This window comes from Herpailurus yagouaroundi, unplaced genomic scaffold, assembly GCF_014898765.1.
Source record: "Herpailurus yagouaroundi ecotype Mexico unplaced genomic scaffold, PumYag 181, whole genome shotgun sequence".
Lineage (NCBI taxonomy): Eukaryota > Metazoa > Chordata > Mammalia > Carnivora > Felidae > Herpailurus > Herpailurus yagouaroundi.
The window spans coordinates 1,268,654-1,291,705 of NW_024412412.1; the positions used below are offsets into that span (position 1 = coordinate 1,268,654).

At 55.1% G+C, this 23,052-nt stretch overlaps 1 protein-coding gene across 1 annotated transcript in view; it reads left to right on the forward strand.

Annotated features, from left to right (window-relative positions):
• The window catches only part of ARHGEF10 (Rho guanine nucleotide exchange factor 10), an 88,854-nt gene that overhangs the window by 20,045 nt on the left and 45,757 nt on the right, over nucleotides 1-23,052 (forward strand). The window contains exons 7-14 of the mRNA XM_040490414.1: nucleotides 4,678-4,841; nucleotides 6,930-7,046; nucleotides 9,522-9,636; nucleotides 12,848-12,954; nucleotides 16,979-17,056; nucleotides 17,285-17,464; nucleotides 19,130-19,246; nucleotides 21,098-21,190. Coding sequence (XP_040346348.1) covers nucleotides 4,678-4,841; nucleotides 6,930-7,046; nucleotides 9,522-9,636; nucleotides 12,848-12,954; nucleotides 16,979-17,056; nucleotides 17,285-17,464; nucleotides 19,130-19,246; nucleotides 21,098-21,190 — 971 coding nt within the window. The remainder of the gene's footprint in view (nucleotides 1-4,677; nucleotides 4,842-6,929; nucleotides 7,047-9,521; nucleotides 9,637-12,847; nucleotides 12,955-16,978; nucleotides 17,057-17,284; nucleotides 17,465-19,129; nucleotides 19,247-21,097; nucleotides 21,191-23,052) is intronic.

Below are 23,052 nucleotides of genomic sequence, written 5' to 3' on the forward strand. Positions count from 1 at the left end.
CCTGTTAAGAAAAGACGGTGGGGGAGTAGTGAGCCGAGCCTCTGCTCCGTGACGTAAGAGAAGAGCGGAGCAAACTCAGCAAAAGTAGAAGGACAGAAAATGATAACAGCAAAAGTGTTAAAACAGAAAACAAAGAAACAACAAAGTATCAACAGAACCCAAGAGCAGTTCTCCAAAAATAATATAAAAACAGACAAGCCCCGGGTAGTGTTCGGAAGGAAAGATATTGTCGGGAGGAGAGGGAAGTGAAGGATGGATCAGGAACAAGAAAGTGTGGTCGAGACAAACGCCAGGAAGGGATTCTAGAAACACCTTGATATCAACTAGTTGAAACGTGGACTGCACCTGAAGTAGAACACGCTAATGTCTAACGATTCACAATCTAGAATGAGCTGTTTAATCTGCCCGGCAGCCCACTAGGACCAGTGTCCTCGTCTGAGATTTGCTAAACCGTCAGGGAACAGAGTTCCTCGGCTCTGTGTGTAGTCCCAGCGGACCCCAGCTACCCAGGAGCAGGGAACCCATCTTAGGGTGTTGGTGTAAACTTAGAGCCCCCTTCGCTTAAAGGGGTGACGCTGAGCATCCTGATGAAAATGTAAAGAAATCAAATCTGGTAATATCCCAACAAATCAGCAAAAGCCAACCTGAACCCTTCAGATTGGTCTCAGGGGGTGACAGACCCTTCAACATGAGCAGGTTCCTTTACCACCTTTTCCTCAGGAACAGACTTCTGGACATAAACCATAGGCTCATCTTGGTATTTCCGTAAAGTGCACTTGACAAGATTCAGTGGCCATTCAATGTTAAAAACTCATAATAGAAGGAAGCATTTTTGACCTAAAAAGGATACATTCTTATAATCCACATCCAGCGTACTAACTGATGAAGAGTTAAAAGCACATGGTAGTTTATTCATTCCAAAATGCTTTTGGACGCTGTTACGTACCGAGCACCGGTTTAGTTTCAGCTAACAGAGTCACCCCTGCCCTTGAGATTCCTACGTTGAGGGAGACAAACACTTGACATTTGGGTCCCTTTATAAACAGAACTGGAAGTTCTCATCAATAAATGTGCTCCTAGGTAGTTATTTAAATACATGCTGCAAGTAAAGTGGGGCTTAAAGACTGGTTTCTGTAAAAACAAGCTTGAAATTTTTATTTTTGGGTAATTTATGCTACCAGGTAGGCCTTTGCCAACACAGAACGTTGATCTGGCTCCCTCTGTGGCCCTTTGCTCTTTGTCTCATTAAGCATCTTGGTGCTGCAGTTGTTTTGAGAAACACTTTAGTAAGAGTTAGCTAACGTGTAAATGGTGATACAAACCAGTGGTTCCCTTGCAGGTGTGTTTCCTGGAGAAATTCATGCCCGCTAGCCGGGAGACATGTGCAGGGATGCTTATCTGCAGCACCGTTTGTAAAGAGCCAAAGATGAAGGGGAACATAGTGGCCCCACACTCGGGGAAGGGATCAGCATATGGCAATGAATTTATACAACAGACCATTACATTGCAGTTAAAAATGAATAAATGGTGTGTTTGTGTGTGTGTGTATACAGCCAAAGGCAATGTTGAGCAAAAAGCAAGACATACAGAGGTAGGCTGCATGTGGCCTTCGGGTAAACCCACACCTCAGAGGTAAGTGGACAGCCACAGGCCAAGAACGGTTCTTGCTGGCCTGGCGGAGGGGCCAGAGCTCTGGCTGTATGCATGTTGCCTTGTGCTGCTGCCTTTACAGGAGTGGGCACTGAAGCAGGGTTTGGGCGGGGTCTACAGACAGGCCTGCTATTGTATGCTTTTTGGTGCATTTCGATATTTGATAAGTAACTATATTCTTTAGTGAAGTAGGTGGCACTAGGTCTTTGAGGTTCCTCCAGCTGTTCAGGACTTCGGCTGTGCAGCTGGTGAACTTGGGGAGACAGGGGTGTCTGAGGGAGAGTGGAGGCCTGTGTGCTTTGTGCAAAATATGGTCGTTTTGGGTTAAGTTCTGTCATGATACTGGCAGGATACTGAAGAATTTCTTATGAGATACGATGATGACCATCCAGGGTTACTTTTTTCTGTTTTTTTTTTTTTTTTTTTTTTTTTATTGTGGCAAAGTGCCCACTGCATAAAATTGAGCATTTTAACCAGTTTAGAGTGCACAGTTCAGTGGCATTAAGCACACTCACAGGACTGTGTGGCCACTGCCACTGCAGTGGCACTTCTTAGGTCCGTCCTGGCCCGGGGCAGGTAGCAAGGTTGCTGCCAAGTAAAATCCAGCCACGGAGACCAGTTCTCCCTTCGCTGGCCTTGTGGGAGAAACACAGGCCCTGGGGCTGTGCTTGCTTTTCGGTCTGGTCTCAGCACCAGTCTGTGCATCTGGGAGCTCAGGAGGGCATTGTAATTCACAAAGCCTCAGTCATCTGTCCTTAACAAGGCTCTTCAGAGTCCTTGAAAGTTTCAGTGTGCGGGTGAGGCCCAGATACTACTGCCTTTTCCAGAACTTGGAGAAGCATTATTTTCCCACGTTCTGACTGCTGAGTGGAGATGTCCCTGAGTTAGAGGTGGTCCATGGTGCCTGGTGTTGGTCGCTCCTGCCTCCCCAAGATGGACAAGCCATCCAGCCCGCCCGAGAGCAGGGCTCACAGTAGAGCAGGACCCTTGGCCGTCTTCCCCGGAGCCAGGACCAGCCGCCCAGTTGACCCGGGTGTACCTGCAGCTCGCCTCCGCCCCCACAGGCTGGACGTCCCTCTGCAGGTGTGGGCGACACCCGCCCAGCTGTGTGTCCGGACTTGTTTCCCGCACAAAGAGTAGCCCAATGTCCACAGGGGTTCATGGAGGGAGGAGGGAGTGCTAGTCGGGCAGCTTCAGGATTCATGGGCCGCACCAGGGGACAGTGCACAGGCACGTTTCTGCATTTGCAGGCCTCCTGCCGACCGGGCCATGGAAGTCACCAGGTCCTTCCCATGGCAACCTGCCTTCGTCAGGATGGCTCTCGGCCCCGACCTGCATGGCAGCTGAGTCAGGGTCTGGCCACATCCCTGGAATCCACGTGGTCCTGTTGACCCAGCTGCCCAGTTGGTGGTCATCTAGGGCAGATACACTGACCCACGCCCCTGTGGCTTCTGGAAAATGAGCTCGTTTTCAAAAGTTGCATGTTCTTACCCGGGTGCCATTAACTCTCAGAGCCTTTAACCAGAAGTTTGGATTTCTGTTTCATATTCAGAATTAATCTGAATTCAGTGGAGAGAGAATGCGAGGCCAAGTAATCTGAGATCCTCAGTGACAACCTTGTATCTACTTTTCATTTCCAGTGACAGCAAGCATTTGCCTCTAAATGTCTCTATACCTACAAAGCTTGCTCTTGGCCCTAGAGAATCTATTAGTCGAGGTTTAATTACTGAAAAAATTTTAAGGGGCAAGTTTTATTACAGAGAACGACTGAAGAAGCATATGGAATAAATTCTTTAAGTGCTCATTTCGAAAGAGAAAGAGTGTGCACGTGTGTGCATGCATGAGTAGGATAAGGGCAGAGAGAGAGAGAGAGAGAGAGAGAGAGAGACGGGGAGAGGGAATCCCAAGCAGCCTCTACGCTGTCAGCACAGAGCCTGGCGTGGGGTTTGAACTCATGAACCAGGAGATCATGACCTGAGCCAAATAAAAGTAGGACACTTAGCTGACTAGACCACCCAGGTGCCCAGAGAATATATTTAATTGAGAAACAAAAATGTATTCCCAGGTGTGGAAATGTCTTTATCTCACATGGTACTCTCCTTCAGTGATAGTTTAAGCAGAAATCACTCTTAGCACATCATTTATAGCTGGCAAACTCCATCTGAAATAACCCTTCATGCTCATGTGTTTAATAAGGAGGAGAACTTAGACACTGATGTTCCAGAAGTTTGTAGAATGATGTTTTTGTTCTCGGAAAGTCCCAGCGCACAAAACTCCATGTGTGTTTTCTACTTCCACTGAGTATTGTTCTGTAATTGTCAGGGAGTCTCACAGAACTACTTTCTTGGGACCTGAGGCCTTTGCGTGTGTCAGAAAGGAAGTGGGCTAGTTGGTAAGACGTGTGCCTTGCCCTGGGGGCGCCCGCAAGGCCGCTTTGCTCCGGGAATTCACTTTTGCAGAACAGAGATTGTGAGACAAAAGATGGGAATTAAAGCCTGCAGAATTTTTAAAGTAAAGAGCCCCTGTCATCGTATTTGGTGGCATAAACGTGTTTTTCACTAATTCTGCATGACTCATGTGATGAAAATATTTTAAAAACAGTAATAGATGAGATTTATGAGATGGTTTTTCGCCCAAAGGCAAAACTTAGAACTGTTTCCCGTGAGCCTCACGTGTGTTCGTATTTGAGCATCTCTGTCACCCACTTGCATAACTCGTTCATATTCCGTGGGTTTATCTTTGTATGGCCGGCAACTTCTTTTGTATTGTCATGGTGGATTCTTCTAAACCAGCAGCCCTCGGGATGCACCTGGGGCTGGGGGTTCACCGGAGCGCTGTCGGCCCCGCAGGTCTCTGCCCGCACCTTGGAGGGGCTCCCCACCACCTGTATAGGGAGCCGACCCCGAGGCTCCACGCTGCCCCTGTGGGTTTCCGACACGCTTCCAGACCCCAGCTCTCGGTGATCGGTAAAACATAACTAGAGAACTCTGTGTTCTTTTTATTTCCTTTTGGCCTTTTGGCCTTCAGATGAAATGATTTATGACGACGTCGAGAATGGAGATGAAGGTGGAAACAGCTCTTTGGAATACGGATGGAGCTCCAGTGAATTTGAGAGTTACGAGGAGCAGAGTGACTCCGAGTGCAAGAATGGGGTCCCCAGGTCCTTCCTGCGCAGCAACCACAGGAAGCAAGTATGTGTTAAGCCTGCGTGAGAGACACACGTCTCGTGTTAGCACAGGCACGGACTGCAGAATTTTCGTTCCGTAATACCGAAGTGCCCTCAAAGACGTTGGTACCGGGTGTGGGGAGGGTGTGAGACCCTGGCCGCAGGGGAGGCTCCTTTATTTCACGTTGTAAGTGTAATCGTAGCAGGATGGGAAGTTATCTTCTTATAAATGAAATCACTCAGGGGGTCCTATGTGACTGTCCCCTCGTTCTTTGTGTTGTGTAGACAGCATGCTTTCTGTGCTCACTGGACCGAATCGGGTCTCTCTGAGACGCGGCACAAGCCTGCTTCCCTTTAAGGGGCGTTTTGAACTTCCGCGTTTTCTACACAAAAAGGAAGGTCTAAAGATAGAATATGTTACAAAATGATGTTGAGGGCCGGGGTTCCTAAGCTGCCCCACGTTCTCTGTCCTGAGTGGAAGGTGTGTGTGTGGCGGGGAGGGGTCTCCGGAAGTGAAGGTCGGAGGAGGAACTTCACAGATCGGGAGTGTGAATTCTAGAATTGGGTGGTTGTCAGACATGGGACCTACAAGCGCTTTTTTTGAGGCCCATGATCTTAATGAGATTCTGGTTTTCAGCGTCGAGCGGCTGTGCCCGTGCTGTTGGCCGTGGGCTCCAGCTGCTAGTGAAAGGGCTGTTGTGCACCGACATCCCCACGCGTGTCTGCAGATGTCACGTGGTTTCTGTGTGAGGCCGAGCATCAGGCCACAGGCGCACGGAGCCTGGCCCGCGTGACTCTGTGTTGGTGCAGGCCGGGCCGTAGTTGCTGCCTCGCCACCATGACAGCGTGGGTAGATGCCGTGGGCCCCCAGTACGTGGACGCGCGGGTTCTTGGCTGAAGCCCCCACGAACCTCTGGCTGGCGGGTGGTTACAGGGGCCTAGTTCCCACACCCCGTGAGCTTGCTTTGTGACGCTCAGGACGAGCCTCCCGCTTTGGGAAGGTGGCCCGAGCACCTCCCGTCCTACAGCCGTCCCTTAGACCCCCTCTGCCAGTGGCATTGGCACAGCGGACACTTAATCCTGTGCTCATGCTTGACTCTATGCACCCGACACTCTGGGCTTGAGATTGGAGAGTCGAGCACAGGTGCCGGGAAGAGTGGTGAGGCCACGCCGGCGTCCTTCCGTGGGCGGGTAGGGTGTCAGGTGCCCGCTGACGAGCCGCTCGCACGCTCACTGAACAAACCGTTCTTTCCTTGCCCTCCATCCAAATGGACCCGGGTTACCAGGCAGGCCCTTGAAGTGCCAGGCCGCTGGGCAGCAGGTGAAGTGCCACACCGTGGCTCAAGGTGCGGGATAATCAGGCGGGGTCTTCCCACCGCCCTGGCCCCAGCTTGGCCACACCCTGGGGGCGCTGGGAGCACCGCCAGCATGAGGGAGGGCGGGGGGAGGGGGGGAAGGACCTAGCGGTCTCCTTGAAGTCTTGTGTTAGAACGGTCCACCGAGCACCCTAAGTGGTTGAGGTCAACTCAAGAAGGGTCCGTTCTCTGGTCAGAATTTGCCCACAGCGCACAGTGTCTTTGCCTGTGTTGACATGGGAGACGCTGTCTCGAGAAGCCTTGAGGGCTGGGTTTCCACGTCTGAGGCGTGCGTGATCACGGGGGACGGCGTCTTACGAGATTTCGCCCCTTCCCCGTCAGCCCAGGCACGTCAGTTTGGAGACTTAAAAATCGGTGCCGCCCATTTCCAAATTCTGATGCCCTGTAGTACAGTCGTGAACCCCGGTGTCCTGTGCCTTGGTGCTGACATAAGGAATAGTTTTATACGTATTGTATTTACACGTCTGATCCTCGTGACGTCGTCCACGTGGATGTGAATGACAACCCTCAGCCCTTCGTTCACTTTCTTGTCCTGGGCTGGCACAGAAAAGTCTCCAGTCTGGCTCCTGAGGAGCCGCCCCATTTTTCTCTCTCAGGAGTCGGTGGGCCAGAGCTGGGGGCTCCCCGTGGTGCGTGGGCTTCCCCAGACGCCGCCCCCCGGGCCTCGCCATGCACGGTCGTCTCAAAGTACCAGAGGGAGCGTTTTTGTGAGAAGATTGTGTCTCTTTATGCTGTAGCTTTCCCATGACCTAACCCGTCTCAAGGAGCACTATGAGAGAACGATGAGAGCTTTGATGGCAAGCACGGTGGCAGCCACAGAGATTCAGCAAGTAAAGCAGAAACATGAACTGAAGGTAGTGTGGCTCACTTCTCGACCAGCCGCGTGGAAAATGCTCGTTCAGAAACAGACCGTACTTTAAACAGAAGCGCAAGGAAACTAAGTTTGGCCCTGTTCTCAGCGTGTGGTCCTGGGCTTCCAGATGTCACCGAGGTCAGATAAATCCCGAGACACTGTTTGCGTTCCTCTCTCTCGTCCTCGTACGCACGGACGGGAGTTTCCCTGAGGCTCCACTGTGTGTGTGCTGCCCCGGCCGCGAGAGATGGCCAGCCGTGCAAAACAGCACCGCCTATGTTGTGGTTTGGGAAAACACGGTAATTTTTCATGAATGCGTTACTTAGATAACACGGAATGGGCTTATTAGTATTTTTAAATGAATATTCGTAAAAGTCCGATATTTTTTGTCAATCTCCATTCTTCATCCAGTAAGGGTAGATGAGTGAAAGCCAGAGAAACGGACCTCGTTGGGGCCCTTGGCATCTTTCCGGGTACGAAGGGCTCCCGGGACCGGAGGTCGGAGAACCGCGAGGTTTGAATGTGGTGGCAGTCAGTTCTCGGAGATGTGTTTTACAAGGACACTGTCGAGTAATTGTCACTCCCGTTACACCTGTCCGTCTGATGTTCTGTTGTTGGTTCATGTGTGTTGAACGGCGTCTACCTGCAAGCAGACGTTCACTTAGAAATAAGTGTCTCCCGTTATGGTCGCCTGCTCAATTCCAGAGTGTTCTTGAGCCCCGGGCTCCCCAAAGTGGGAGCAAAATGCTGGCAGTCACTTCTTTCCATGGAGCCTCTGGCTGGTTCCCACACGGGAGCGTCTGGGGCCTGATGGGGTCTTCTGGGGAGCCCCGAGCTCAGTCATTGGCCATGGGGGAAGCGTGAAGGAGGCCAGCTCCATGGAGGAGTCTGGAATCAAGTGCAGATAGTAGGGCGTGGCAGGGCGAACAGTGTGCGTTGGGGGGCAGCGAGCAGTAAGATGGGGTGAGTGGGTGAGGGCCGGGCCAGGCGGACACCCTTCACCCAGCGAGAAGCAGACGTTAGGGAGGGTCAGGAGCCCCGGCTGTTCCCTGGCTGCCGTGTGACCTGGACGGGCGTCTCAGCTCCCCGGAACCTGGGTCTTTATCGCAGCTCGAGGACGGGGGCCCTGACGGGGGTCAGGCTGACGCCGAGGCTTAGGGGTCTGGCGTGGGGTAAGAAAGGGAGGGGTCTGAAAGGGCCGTGTGGGTCAGGAGACAAAGCCGAGACGCCTTGCAGGCAGACAAGCACTGGGCGCGTGGGGCAGGGCGGAGGCCACAGGCGTGGCCGGGGAGGTGGCGAGTGTGGTGGAGGGCACGTCCCCGGGATGGGGAGGAAGGGACGCAAGAGAATCCCGGAGTGGCTGTGTCTCCCGGGAGACGGCAGTGGCCGTGGCCCGTGGGGGCTGGGGCGGGGCCCCGGCTGGGCGGTGTGGACGTGGTTCGGGGTCACCCGCTGGGTGGCGGGAGACAGAGGACGTACAGAAACAGCTGGGCCGCGGTACGTGTCTGACACCAGTGTGCCCCGCGGGGACACAGTGCAGCGTGGACAGCCGCGTCCCCCACTGTAACCGGGCAGCACGGTGCCGGCGGTGGCCCTGATGGTCCGATCCTGAGGCACGCTGGCAGGGAAGGCGGGCTGAGGAGGGAGGCAGAGACAGATGAGCGTGCCGGAGGGAGCCTGCAGGAGGAGCAGGGCAGCAGGCAGCGTGGACGTCCCCTTGGCGGGAGCCTGCTTTGTCTGTAGGAGGCCATTTGGGTTTTCTCTAATCGCTTGGAGCCCAATAGCCCACACCTCAGACCTTAGAATTTTCTAGCGTAAGGGGGTGTGCCAGAGCGGGTCCATGCTGCTCTGGTACTGATGGCCCACGGGAGTGCCCACAGGACTCCGGGGTGGGTGAGCCAGGTTCCCCACACGGCGTGACGGTGCGGAGTGGTGTTCCTGACTCGCACCCGTCTGCCTCCTCGTCTGTTAACCTGCGGTGGGGCCCCCGTGAGCCTCTGGCCTGGCCCCCCGGGGAGCTTAGGAAGGCAGCCGGGGCTCTGTGTTTCCTGGTTTCCTGCGTTTGCCTTGTGACCTGGGGCCGGCTGCCTGACTCTGTGTGTGTGTGTGTGTGCGCGTGTGTGCGCGTGCGTATGTTTAACTTGCTCCCTCTGATGTGCGCCAAGCTCTGTGTTTGTAAGTGATCGTAAGAAAAGTGGAGGCTGCCGTTTACACACAGCAGGAAACCAGGTCAAAGAAGGGCTGGCTTTCAAGTTTGCTTTTCGTCCTCGTTTTTTTCTTTTAAACAAACAAAATGTGGCCCAAGTTACATACACACACACACACCAAGCAAGTAAGTGCTCCCACATCAAAAAGCCAGTTTCAGGCGACGTCTTAAGACCAAGCTACTTGACAGTATTCTTTGAAAACAAAATAAAAGCAGCTAGTGGATTTTTACCGACGGTCCGCTTCTCACGGTTCTCCCTTTTTTTTACAGATGCAGAAACTGATGAAGGCTGCGAAGGAGGGCACTAAAGACGGGCTTGAGAAGACCAAGGCTGCCGTGAAGAGAGGCCGCTCTCTCATTAGGACCAAGTCCTTCATGGCTCCAGGTCAGTGGCCCGGCCTGCAGACAGGTGCTCCAAGCCTGTGGTCCCCCCGACACAGCACTTTGGGGTGGGGAGCGCGGCCACGGGCACGTCACACACAACCTCAGCACAGTGGTGTTTGACTCAGCTGGTGTTTGACTCAGCGGGCCGCCTAGGTGTCAGCTCCCAAATGGGGGCAAGGGTGCACACGCTCCGCTGAGGGCCTGCACGGACCTGTGCAGTAGCTCGGGGACACACACACACACACACACACACACACACACACACACGACAAGCAGCGGAAAGTTAAGAGAATTCACGTAGGTAGCAGACATCACTTCTCTGTCTATTGTTTCCTCCCAGCACGTCGTGGGCCCTTAGTGAAACCCACTCCCCCCCGACTGCCCCGGGGGGCTTCACTCTCTGATGTGTCTCCTGAAACCCCCTCGGGTACCCTGGGACTTCAGTCAGGCATGATTCTCAGCAAATCTGTTCTCAGTAAGGCGTGGTAACGGGTGATCTCGCGTGCGGTGTATCCTCATACAGACGTGTGCTTCCCACCAGGACGAAGCTATAAGAAGGTCTCACTCTAAGCAGAGATGTTAGGAACGCTCTTGCTGGTGTGGGAAGCTCTGAGATGATTCCAGAAATTTCAGGTTTTCTGAGACTCTCACCAAGGGGGGGGTGTAGCCTGTGCTGTCCATCTGTCTGTCAGGAAGATGGGCCGTGTCTGCTGTATTCCTGCTGACGCCCAGCTGTGGGCCAAGGATTCTCGGACGTCGGAGAAAATGTCTACGCACTGGCGTGTCCTTACAGCCTAGCTAGTACGTGTAGTGTGGACGAGAGCACACGCTCCCAGGGGGCGTCTGACCGGTTCTTGTGAAAACGGGACTTTGTTGTTTGCACAGATGTTCTAAGAGGCAAACGCAGTGCCGCTGTGAGTGTAGCATTTGCTAATCCCGGTGCCTGGAAAGGACGGTGAGGCCACACTTCTGGAAGGGGAAGTCATTGGAGTCAGAACTAGATTTTTTTAATACATTTTAGTGCTAACAACAGCTTCACCTTGAAACAAGACAGAGGAAAGGTTGTCCGGAGCCCCAGTGGGTTACTTGGGAAGGGGACGGCCCCGATGAGGTGCTGGCAGTATGCTGGGCACCCCGAGGAGGAACACCTTCACGGTGGGGGGGGCCGTGCACCTGCCCCTGGAGAGCAGAAGCAGGGTCTGAGAGGGGCTGAGCCTGGGATTTGGGGCCCTGGATGCCAGACGCTGGGCAGAAACGCCGACTCTGGCCCACCCCAGGCCTTGAACTAGGATCTGCAGGCCAGTGACCCAGCACGCAGGGTGGGCCTGAAGCCCCAAGCTAGGCAGGGAGGAGGCCCACGGGGGTCCCCGGGGGCACAGCAGGTCGTCAGGCACGTCCCTGAGCCCAACGACCTTCGTGTCCTCAGCTGTGACATGGGAAGATAACGCTGAATTCGCGGTTCCTCAGCCTGGATGTGCACGCACTTGCCCGGGCCCAGCACCCCGGGACCAGTCAGCGACACTCGAGGGAGGGGTCTGGACACCAGAAGGTTCTGTTCCTATTTCTTTGTAAGACTTTATTATTTAAGATAGATTTTAGATTCACAACAAAACTGAGCGGGACATCCGCCCCTGCCCCCGCTGTCACGTTGTCACACAGACAGCTGACGCACCCGCCCGGGCACATTGTTACCACCCAGGGTCCGCAGTGCACGTCTTGATGTGGCCCATTCTGTGGGTCGGGACAAAAGTACAACCACGGGGATCCATCGTCACACAGAAGAGCTTCACTGCCGTCAACCCCCCTGGACCCCACCGTTCATACCTCCCAGCCCTGGCGGCCTCTCGCCTTGCTGTGTCCATGGTTTTGCCTTCCCCAGAAGGTCAGAGTTGGAATCATCCATGGTGTAGACTCTTCAGACTGGTTTCTTTCACTTAGTAACGTGTTTGAGAACCGACCTCCATGTCTGTTCGTGGCTTGAGGGCTCGTTTCTTCTTAGCGCTGAATGATCTTGCGCCGTCTGGACGCACCGGTTCAGTTATCCGTCACCTACTGGAGGGCGCTGTGGTTGCCTCCAAGGTTGGGCAGGTGGGAACAGAGTGCCGTAAACGTCCGTCACAGCTTACACGTGGACGCGGGCTCTCAACTCCTTGTAAATGTCGAGGAGTGTCGTCGCTGGATTGTGGGGAAAGAGCAGGTTTCATTTTGAGAGAAACCACCACACTAGCCGCACAGTGTGCCCGACCACCAGCCGCGAGTCCCTGCTGCTCCACGTTTTCTCTAGCACTTGGTGCACTTGGCATGGTCGGTGCTCTGGATTTTGGCCATCCTCATAGGTGTGCGGATACTGGGGGGTTTTTCAAAGCTCCTCAGGAATTTTTCTATGCAGCCAGCGTTTGGGATATTTAAATTCGATAATCCCTGGGGTCCTATTACCTAAGAATTCCTTTGCTTTTCTGTTTTCCAGCCGTTTTGTGGATTCTTTTCTTTTTTCTTAATGTATTTTTTTAAATTTTTTAAATGCTTATTTATTTTTGAGAGAGACAGATGGTGAGTGGGGGGGAGGGGCAGAAGAGAGGGAAACACAAAATCCAAAGCAGGCCCGACTTGGGGCTCGAACTCCCAAGCTGTGAGATCATGACCTGAGCTGAAGTCAGAGGCCCAACCGACTGAACCACCCAGGCGCCCCAGATTCTTTCGTTTATTTAGCTACGGCTGAGTTTTTAAAAATAAATTTAGATTTGGTCTAAATGTTTTGATCTGGCGGAAGCTGTGTTTTTCCAGTGAGAAAGACACACGGATGGTCAAGAAATACACGGAGTCTCCACTTAGCTTTCGTCGATTACTGACTGTGGGTTCTTAGCTGTTTTCACCTACCCTTCTCTGACTCTGGGTGTCGTATTTTATAGGCGAGGAAATTGAGGTATTTATTTCGGCTTCACCGACTGGGTACTCAAATGACGCCCCTCTGCCTTTTGAAATGAAACTTCCAAGGTATTGGAATTTTCAAACTTTGACGGACACGGTGTTCCTCTGGTGGAGAGCATATCGTCTTGGGTTTGTTAAAGTTTTGACCTAGTCGTTGCCAGGCGGGAAGAGAACACAGGAAACGGAGGTGTCTGCCCGACGCATCGGTTCGACGGCCTGTTTCACCGCGCTGCAGTGTTACGGGCGTGCCGTCTCAGTGTCAAACGAGTGCCTCCTTTTTTCAGATCACAGATCTTGTCTCGAAGAGGAGCAGAATCTGTTTATCGACGTGGACTGCAGGCACCCGGAGGCCATCCTGACGCCGATGCCCGAGGGTCTGTCTCAGCAGCAGGTAGGCCGGGGCTGTTGGCCGGCACGGCCGTGCTGGCTGGAGACGTGCCCGAACGCGTGCGCGGCCGGTGACTGCCCCCTGCGCGCTCCCGGCCCCTCCGCGTCCTCGGGCACAGCAGTGGGTCTCGGAGGTCCCGGTCGGCGGCTGTGGCCTGGACGCGGGCTCTGTGGTCCTCGAGCACTTCGAGTCCCCACCCCAGAGTAAGCGTGAGAAGGGTGTGGAGCTGCCCTCTGTGCGGGCGCCATCTACGCCCGTTCTTACTGACAGAGACGCCGCGTGCGTTTGTGTCAACTGTGCCTCTGACAGAGATGAAAACACGGATTTCCAACAACTGATACCGTTACTATTGCGCATAAAGGAGTCTCTCGATGTCTGGAAGTAGGCAGCAGAGGGAAGAGAAATTTGGTGGTGTCCTCTCGGTTATCTTTGGGTGAAAGGAAACGAGCCTCAGGACACTGGGGAGTGGGGCAGGGGCTCTTGGGGGGCGCTGCGTGCGTGCGCAGTGTGACTCACGTTGTGGGCGCGGGCAGGTGGACACGTACGGGGGGCAGAGCGGAGGCCGGGACGGAGGGGCCTGCGCGGCCGGTGCGGGTGGTAAGGTTAGAGTCTGGGGAATGGGAGCCGAGCTGGGAGGAGGCCCGGGGCTGTTCATCATCGTCCGGCCGGACTGGGAAACTTCGAGCTTCGAGGTGAAGGGGGAGCCAAGCAGCGGGGGCTGCGGTGATGAGGAAATGTGTCGGGGGCGAGGGGTTGGCCTGTGAGCATGTCGGGAGCGAAAGAGCGCTCGGCCAGGTGACAGAGACGCCCTGTAGCCACCACTGCGTCTGCTCCCCGCAGCACCCCCACGAGCGCTCCGGATGTCAGGAAAGCCTCGCACGTCCCTCCGTGAGTGCACGCGTCCTGTGGGAGGACACCGTGGCTCCGAGGAGGCCGGGGCGGCACCTGCCATGGGCGGGAAGGGCCTGACGTTCCAGCCACATCTCCGATCCCCAAACCTAAAATCCTCCAATCTAAGTCAGTTAGATTAGCCGTAAATCCTCTGCTGTGTGGTGCTCCCGGAGGGATGTGGCCGTGACCCCGTGGGGTGTGGCCGGGCCCTTTCTGCTGTAGCCCCGTGTGCCCGTGCCCCCTCCCCGTTCTCCAGCCTCATGAGACCTAGAGAAGTGTGAGAAAGGGACTTGATGGTTGGAAAACAGCCTTGACGCTCCTCTGGGGTCTCTGTGCCCGGGTGCCTCCTGCCCCGCTCCTGTGCTCTCTAGTCCTGGGGGGCCGTGGGGCGACTGGGCCTTGGACCCTCCTGTCCGAGGCTGTGGTGTCGGGGACGTGTGACGCAGAGCACTCCCAGGCAAGGTGGCAGTCACGCATGGGACATTGTGACGGAACAGGGGGACGGCTGTGCAGAGGACGGGGGGGGGGGGGGGGGGGGGGGGGAAGTGGCCACAGGGCGTCACTGTCCAGGCCGGGACTCGGTGGTGGAGGCTGGGTGTTGCGAGCGTCTGTCAGGAGACAGGAGTGGAAAGGTGTTTTGAGCCGGGAGGGTCTTAGATGCACGCTCCCGCCAGTCTGTTTCGGGTGCTCGTAGAGGCTGCGTGCTGGCCACGGGGGGTCTGTGCTGAGGAAGGGCCTCCAGGACGGTGTCCCGTGGGCCTGGCCCCAGCCCCTGCACTGGGATTCGCTGGGCAGTCCTGTGAGGTTCGCCCCTCTCCACCCGGGCCCGTTCTCCTCTCTGAGACAGGGATGCCGTGTCTGTGCGCGTTTCTTCCTGGGACAGTGACACAGACGTGGGCACGGTGCACGCGGGCATGGTGAGGTCAGCACCCGGGGACAGGCCACCAGGACGGGGGCTACAGAAGGGTTTGTCTTCAGGATCTCTGTGTCCCCCCAGGTTTCCCTGTGGTCGTGGTTCACGGAGACCCCTCCCCTTCCCCTCTGGCGACCGGGCGTGCTCTCCGTGGGACTTGTCCCGAGAGACGTCAGACTGGGGCGCTCGTGTTCTTTATCACATCGTTTTCTCCCCAGATCGAAACGAGGTAACGTAACTAAAATGTTACGTATCCAGCGTTCTCTTCACGCCCTGTTTGGGAAGAAAAACACAAGAAATTCTCTTATTTCATGGGTTGCTTGCTGTTTCTCGAAAAGTGCCATCGATGCCGCGGGCTGGGGGCCCTGCCTGGGGACGGGGCTCTGGGGGGGGGGGGGGGGGGCCGGGCGGGGGGGGGGGGGGGGGCCCCCCCCCCCCCCCCCCACTGAGTGTCTCCTGGGCCCAGCAGCTGGGCCCTCGTGCTGTCCGCCCTCCTGGCCAGCGCTCCTCCTGATCTGTCCACCTGGCCGTGGTGAAGACGCCCACTTGGGCCTGGATCTCCCCCGTCCGCAGCCACGGTGCTGGGCCCTCAGGACGAGCCCGACGACCCTGGAGCCTCACCACCCGTGTCCACGTGGGGCACACTGTTCACTTCGTTAGATTTAACTTCCTAGAAGGGCCAACCCAACCTGTAGGAGCCACAAAACCTGTTGGAATTTTTTATTCTATTTTTGTATTTCCAAGTTTATGCCCGACTCCCGATTCTTTGAACTGACACATTAGGATCCTCTAGGACTTTTAAAAATGTCTCTAATTCCTGGGTTTGACCCTGAATGTTCTGCCTCGGGAGACTTGAAGTGTGTGGGAATCTGAAATTTGGGCGACCAGGCTGGGCGGGTGGGCGCCCTCGTGGGAGCTGGCTTTAATCCCAGACACATCTGGGCTCTTGAAGTAATCACTCTGTTCTCTACGTGTTCCGGAAGCACTGATCTGCGTCTTAATTTTGTGAATTGAACGGTCCTTCTTGTGGAGCAGAGAATTGCTCCCGCGTCAGTCATGTTTTGGAAGACTTGGTGGCCCTGGAATGTTCTGGACTGAGGGCTTTCCCCCGTGGCGGGTGCCATGTCCACCCACTGGGTGGCGGTGTGGTTCCTGCGGTGAGTGTTGACTCCCTGCTGGTGGTTCCCCCTTGCTGTTCCGGGTGTGTGTGGCCGAGAGGCAGCCTTCCTGAAATTTGGTGCTCTCTTTTCCGTTTATTGGAGAAAATAACTTGCCAGAATACGTGTGGGCTTGATGCAAGGGCCAGGAATCAACGTTGGCCGCTACCAGGAATCGTGCGGCCAGACGTTTGTCCGTGCGTGTACCTGCATAGCGACAACAGTGACGTCCTTGTCTGAAGTGGCTCGTCCCAGACTGTGGAGGGTTGTTACTTCACCCACTGTGCACTCCGCCTCGTGGGTGCGTCTTTGGTCAGAAGCTCTTGGCCAAAAAGAAAAATCTATTCTTCTATCTTTCAAAAGCTTCTTCTTCTTCTCCGACTTCGGAATAATAATTTTATGAGATAAATGTTGCTAATAGCATTCTTTGAGTCAAGACTAGAACTGCTTTCTTATACTCAATTTATACGTGAAGTGTCACGTAAGTCAGCGTAGGACACGTCAAGTACAATTAACTTAGCTTATAATTGTTGCATAAGTGAATGCATTTGTTGTTACCACTCTAATTTCACTTGTCTTGCTGTACTTACGGTTTATAATTTGCGGTTTAAAATATTTCATAATTGGGGGCACCTGGGGGGGGCTGAGTCGGTTAAGCATCCGACTTCGGCTCGGGTCATGATCTCATGGTTGTGGATTCGAGCCCCGCGTCGGGCTCTGTGCCGACAGCTCGGAGCCTGGAGCCTGCTTCGGATTCTGTGTCTCCCTCTCTCTCTGCCCCTCCCCCGCTCATGCTGTGTGTGTGTGTGTGTGTCTCTCTCTAAAATGAATAAAGGTTAAAAAATTTTTTTTTAATTAAAAAATTAAAACATTTCAAAATCATAGCCATGGAGCAAGTATGTTTCGTGCCTGTGACGTTAGTTACTGCACAATTTAAAGTATTTCAGAGGCCTTTGAAGGTTTCATTTACCTACTATTCTGAAGACAGAAAACAGAACAAGCAATTCCTTTAATCAACAAGAAGTAAACTTTCTCTGTTACCATCGTATTTTCAAATTGCCAACAGGTGGTAAGAAGATACATCCTGGGTTCAGTTGTGGACAGTGAGAAAAACTACGTGGATGCTCTCAAGAGGATTCTGGAGGTACTGAAACACCGTGTCACACAGTACACGCAGGTTTTACTCACCTTTCTTGCACGTGTGTGTGTGCGTGTGTATGAGCCATGACATAATCAAACTTGCAGAACCCTCAGAAGACCCTAAGTGCCGTGTCTGCATGTTGACGTGAAGTCCGGCGATTTGTGGTGAACGCTGTCGTGAGTGGCTTTCCCCCCGTGTGTGGCGCACGCCGCCTCCCCATGTGTTTCTTAGCGCTACGAGAAGCCACTGTCGGAGATGGAACCGAAGATCCTGAGTGAGAGGAAGCTGAAGACGGTGTTCTACCGGGTCAAAGAGCTGCTGCAGTGCCACGGCATGTTCCAGATCGCGCTGGCCAGCCGCGTGGCCGAGTGGGACTCCGTGGAGACCATCGGGGACGTCTTCGTGGCTTCGGTAATTCTCGGCGGCCCAGCCGCCCCATGCTGTCCTGGGCTCCGGAGCCGCGTCCCGTCCCAGTGAACGTGGCTGCGACAGTGCGTCGGTGTCGGCGGGGAGCCCTGGTGCCCTGCAGGGCCCCTCGAGGCCACCGTGAGGACAGGGCGCTCTGCCCAGCACACAGGAGTGGGAAGGGTCACGAAGGCCAAGGGCGGACCGGGGGAGGTCTGGGCGGACTGTGCACCAGCAGGAGATTTGAGCGTGCTTTCTGTGGACTGTGGCCAACGCCACGGCTCTGTTGACAGGGTTGTCGCCTTGTCCCGCTCATGCCCTCGTCAGGTGGGTCTCGCCCTGAGCCCTGTCCCTGTCAGGGCGCGGCGGAAAACGCCCTGTGGGAAAATACCGACCCGCTGCCCTGAAGCTTGTCCTCTGTGACCCGGGTGTGGGGTGCGGATGCGGTGGCCGGGCGGCCGCTGACACAGGATGAGCCTTTCCTGGCAGGGGGAGCCGTGCGCTGCCCGGGAAGCCCAGCCTCTGGTCTCACCCAGAGGTTTTATCTTTGGTCGTTTGTGACCGTGTGTCGTGCGTGAGGGAGCGGTCTCTCTGGATGCAGGAGGTTGTAGCTCAGGAGAACGGCTTCCCTAGCTGCGTGAAGACAAGAATGCCATCAAAGCTGGAGGTTCAAGTGCTCGAACGCTACGTGAACCCTGTAGTAACGATGAAGAAACCTTTTCCTTTTTTCTGTACGACTGTGTGTCCTTAATGACGTATATAAGTTACAGGATGCCTTGAACACAGAAACGAGCTCTTCCTGAGATATTTGTAGGATCCCTTTCGGGGACCTTTACGAAAAACAAAACAAAGCAACCGTGGATATTTACTTTGTTCTTGCATTTTCTGGCTATTTTCTGGGTTTAGCATAAACATTTACTCTATTCCTCTTCTTAAAATATTTATTTACCTTGGAAGCTTTTTTTTAAAAGGAAAAAAATAAAAAAAAATAGATACTTATATATAAAATTTAGGTGAAAGCATTTTGCCGTAAGCGATGGTCACACCAGATACCCGCTATGGATATTCCTGTTTATCCTGAGAACTTGCCGGATCTTAGAAGAATACCAGCGGGAGGGTGGTGGTTGTGCCTCCTGGTGTTTCTAGGAAAACAGGACAGTAGGCGGACAGACGGATGGATAGGACACTGACCTCAGCCACAAGGGCTGGAGGGGATTGATTTTCTTCTTGCCCCGGAGCGTTTCCAGGGGACAGTCAGTGCCGGCTCGTTGGGACATTGGGGCCTGTGTGCCAGTCTTTCCCGCAGGGGAAATCCGCAGTGAGGATCGGCCACAGCTTACAGAAGGGTGTCGGAAATGATCATGTCCACACGCCCGTAGTCAGGAACTCTTATTCCCTGAGAGCCAGCCCGCCGGGGATGTGAACCGGGTTGCCTGCACGGGCACCAGGGGGAGCAGAGTAAGATCAGCTGTCCAAACAGTTCCTGACGAGTTTGTTTAAAGACGGAAAAGGAATCACACCCAGGCATAATGAAGTGTGTCCTGCGCAGACATCGTGGTGCCCGAGAGGTGGCTTTTAGGGCAGGTTTCAAACCTTTTATCCCGTCCTGGAAGGGGGAGGGTCTGGGCTCTGTGCATCATTGATGCTTCCCAGTGTTCTCTGGTCTTTCAGTTTTCCAAATCCATGGTGCTGGACGCCTACAGTGAGTATGTGAATAATTTCAGCACAGCCGTGGCAATCCTCAAGAAAACGTGTGCCACGAAACCTGCTTTCCTTGAGTTTCTAAAGGTAAGAACTTGCTGCTTTTTCGTTTAGGTTTTAACGCCTTTTGATAACAGGTTCCATGCGAAAACACTTGACAATGAGATTTTACCAAACCCTGCCTCTAAACGTGTAACGTCCTCTACAAAGATTTTGGCACCAAGGTGTGGGGTCGGTGCTGGAAATAAAGATGAATTTTCAGCAGTGGCTTGGCTCTTTGAAAACAACCTTGATTTGCACATCCTCGGACTTGTGTGGACGTGAATAGACAGAAAGCGAGGATCGGGTCCTCGGATGTGTGTAGACGTGGACGGACAGAATGTGAGGGTCGGGCCCCCAAGGATCTGCCATTGGTTTCCTGTCCTTGAGCATAGTATCAGGAGCAGGAGACCGAACATTTGGGATCTGGGTAGAGCTCTCTGGCCCCCTTCAAGTCAGAGCAGTGAGCTGACCCACAAGGATGTGGCCCCCAGTGGGGCTCTGATGTCAGGTGGAGAGGGCTACCCTCCCCAGGCTTGTCTGACTTGGACGTCATGGGGTTCCTGCTGGGGGACGTTGACCCGGGATATTTAGTTCACGGCCATGGGGGCTGCTGCGCATAGAACCGACGGGATCCCTGCAGACGCTCACGGCGGCCAGCTACCGAGCCCAGACCTCAGTTGCACGAGGCTCCAGTTCCCGTTGGAACACTGGAGCCAGCCAGAGTTTGGTCCTGTTACTTGAACCGTATTCTCGAAGCTCAGGCTGTCCGGCAGTGAGCGAACAGGAAACTATTTTTGCTGACCACAGTGTGATCAAGGCTGCCTTATTCCTCTCCTCCTCCAGTCAAGGCTTGCCGAGGGATTAAATCAGCCCCCAGCCTTGGTGGCCTCGGTGCCCGGTGGTCTTTCTGTACCACGGCGTTTCTTCTCCTGGGGAAGAAAATATAGGCCATTCAGACAGTTCCTTCCTTGCAGGAGGCCGAACTGTCTTGGGGACCGTATCTGAGATGTCAGCAGGGGAGCCGGCCACAGCCCCCACTGTCCCATGACCTCCTGGTCAAGCCCGGGAACCGGTGTTGGGGGAGCTGGATACCCCACCCCGGTTTGCCAATGGTCCAGCCCGGTGGGGTGTCCGTCCCAGGCTGAGAGGCGGGTCGAGGGACCAGGCGGCCTGCAGCTGGGGCAGCTCAGACAGAACAGACCCAGGGTCACCCCCACCCCTGAGACCCTCACACCTGGAGCCTGAAGTAGGGAGTTTGGAGGTTGGGCCTGAATGCAGGGGGTCCGTGGCCACCGCGGAGATCTCGCTCCAGCGCCCGTGGCGGGCTACCGTTAAGGGTCCTCACGACTCCCGTTTGGGATTCTGTGGTTTTCTTTTCTTCTTTTTTTGTAAGTGCACTTTTCTGGTGATTGTAGGGTCCCAGAAACTAACTCAGCACTTAGAGGATTAAATGAATTGGTAAACGGATAAATGCTGCCTGGCATCAGAGGTGGTTCTTTTTTTTTTTTTTTTTTAATTCTTTTAAAGTTTATTTATTTTGGAGGGGGAGGGGCAGGAAGAGAGAGAGAGAGGATCCGGAGCAGGCTGTATGCTCCGCAAAGATGCAGGGCTCGAACTCACAAACTGGTGACATCATGACCTGAGCCTAACCGACTGAGCCCCCCGGGCGCCCCCAGAGGTGGCCCTGAAAGCACCGGATGACAAAACGGGAGATTTCAGCCGGGAATCCAGCCCCGGCCGGCTCAGACCTAAAGCACAGGGGCTCGCCCGCGCTGGCGTGCGAGGCGTCAGGGGGTCGCGAGGTCAGGGCGTGCGCCCTGCCGAGGCGTCTGTGTCGGGCGGGAGGGCGGCCCCCGTGTTGGGAGCAGCTCGGGTCATCGAGGCCTCTCCTCACAGCAGTGCCAGGAAAGCAACCCCGACCGCATCACACTCTACAGCCTGATGATGAAGCCCATACAGAGGTTCCCGCAGTTCATCCTCCTGCTGCAGGTGAGGGCACGCGGGGTCGTGGGCAGGGGCCCCGAGCGAGCGTGGACATGGCCCCGGGCCCCACCCGCGCTCTTGCGCGCGGGTGGAGGTGGCCGGACTCCCCGGGGCGGAGAGGAACCTGCTCCGTCTGCCAAGTCAGGGTCGGGTCCAGGGTTGCGGGGGAAAACGTCCCATCCTCTGTGCCCTGGGGGCGGGCGCAGGCTCAGGAGACTGAGTGGAGACTCAGACCGACCGTGCCGGCCGTGAGCTTGGTGCACAGACAGTCCAGGGAGCGGGAGGTTCCCCGGAGAAGAGGTTTCCCAGCGGACCCCGCGTTTGTTCAGACTAACGCTATTCAGACTAGTACACGTGTTGTTTCTGACAGGACTGGTTCCGAGCGGGGGTAGGAAATACCGTCCTGGGAAGCCCGGCCCGCTCCCGTGTGACGCACTGTCCGTGCGTACCCCTTGTCCACTCCAAAGCCCGTGACCCCGCGACCGGGGGCGCTCTGCACCTACCTCCCGGAACTGCCTGAAAATGGCATTTCTGAGGACGGTCCCGCTGGCCCCTGCGGCGTTGGGTCTCTTAGATCCCTCAGCTTGCCCTCCCGAGGACGTTGGGCGGCTTTGCCCGGCTTACTGACTCCTTTTATGCAGAGGAGTCGTGAAAATAGGAAGAAAAAGGTACAGACGTGAAACGTGAACATCGGCTGCTTCTGTGGTTACTCTCGTCTTTCTTCCTTTTCCACTTGTGTTTCCCGGTGCGTGTCCAGTCACACGAACGTGTTAGATCAGGTGTCTGGTTTCCAAGTGCCTGGGTCAGAATGTTAACAACAAAAGCCCGATGATTTCCCCCTGAGATCAGAATATCCGGGAAACGCGTTTTATTCCTCCAGTTGACAGGTATTTGCCAGGCTCTCCGAACGTGAGGCTCCAGGCCTGCGTCGGTCCACCGCAGAGGGTGGCAGAGGGTGGTGAGGAAGAAAGGTGTCACACCCAGAAACCAGCTAGCTCCTTGTGTAGCTAGACGGGGACCAGCCTCCCGGGCCACAGGTGCTGGCGGTCGGTAGGTCACGACCCAGGCGCCAAGAGCAAAGACGGAAGTGCTTGTAACCGGTGCGGTGTATGTTCGAGTGCTTGGGCAGACCGCGCTTAGTGACGTGCTGCTAAGTGATCGCCGGTCGCCCGCGTTTCCGCGTGCGCTGAGGTACTGTCGGGTCATCACACCTCGCTCGTGAGTAGCGTTTCGTCCTTAGTTAATTAAAGTCGGACGTAGTCTGCAGTCTGGCTTTCCGGCTTTTGGTTAGCCGTTAATAAACGACGGCAAACCTTTGGCACAGGGCTTTACCAAAATCAATTTTTCCAGAAGGGTGAGAAGGCCGTGGGCAACAGAACAAAAGCCTCTCAGGACGAGCTCTGAGCCTCGTACTGCTTGAGAGCAAGGACGTGGTCCTGGGTGACGTTTCTCTGATTTTTGTCTAAGAGCAGTCCCCTTACAAAAGGCGGCGCGTTTCTGTCCCCCCCGCCCTTGTTTCCTGGGACTGTGGTGTTCCTCCCCCACCCCTCCCCGTCCTACCTGGGCACCCGGGAGACTCACCCGAGATGTCTCCAGATGCGTGAGCAGGCTCCCTGGTGGCCCGCCCTCTGTCCCTCAGGGTTCACTCTGGGGGCGGCTCAGGGAGGGTCCGGGTTACTTAGGAAGACACACAGCAGGAGTCGGACGGGGTGAAGTTTGTGCACCTGAGAGGGCTGCGTGGGGGCGCCCGGAGACCCGGCTCCCAGGAGCTGGAGGACAGTGCCCTCCCTCCCTCCTGAACTGTCAGTGCTCGGGGAGGGACGGCCTGGGGACTGGTGTGCTTCCTTCCCCTCCTGTGACCCGTCAGC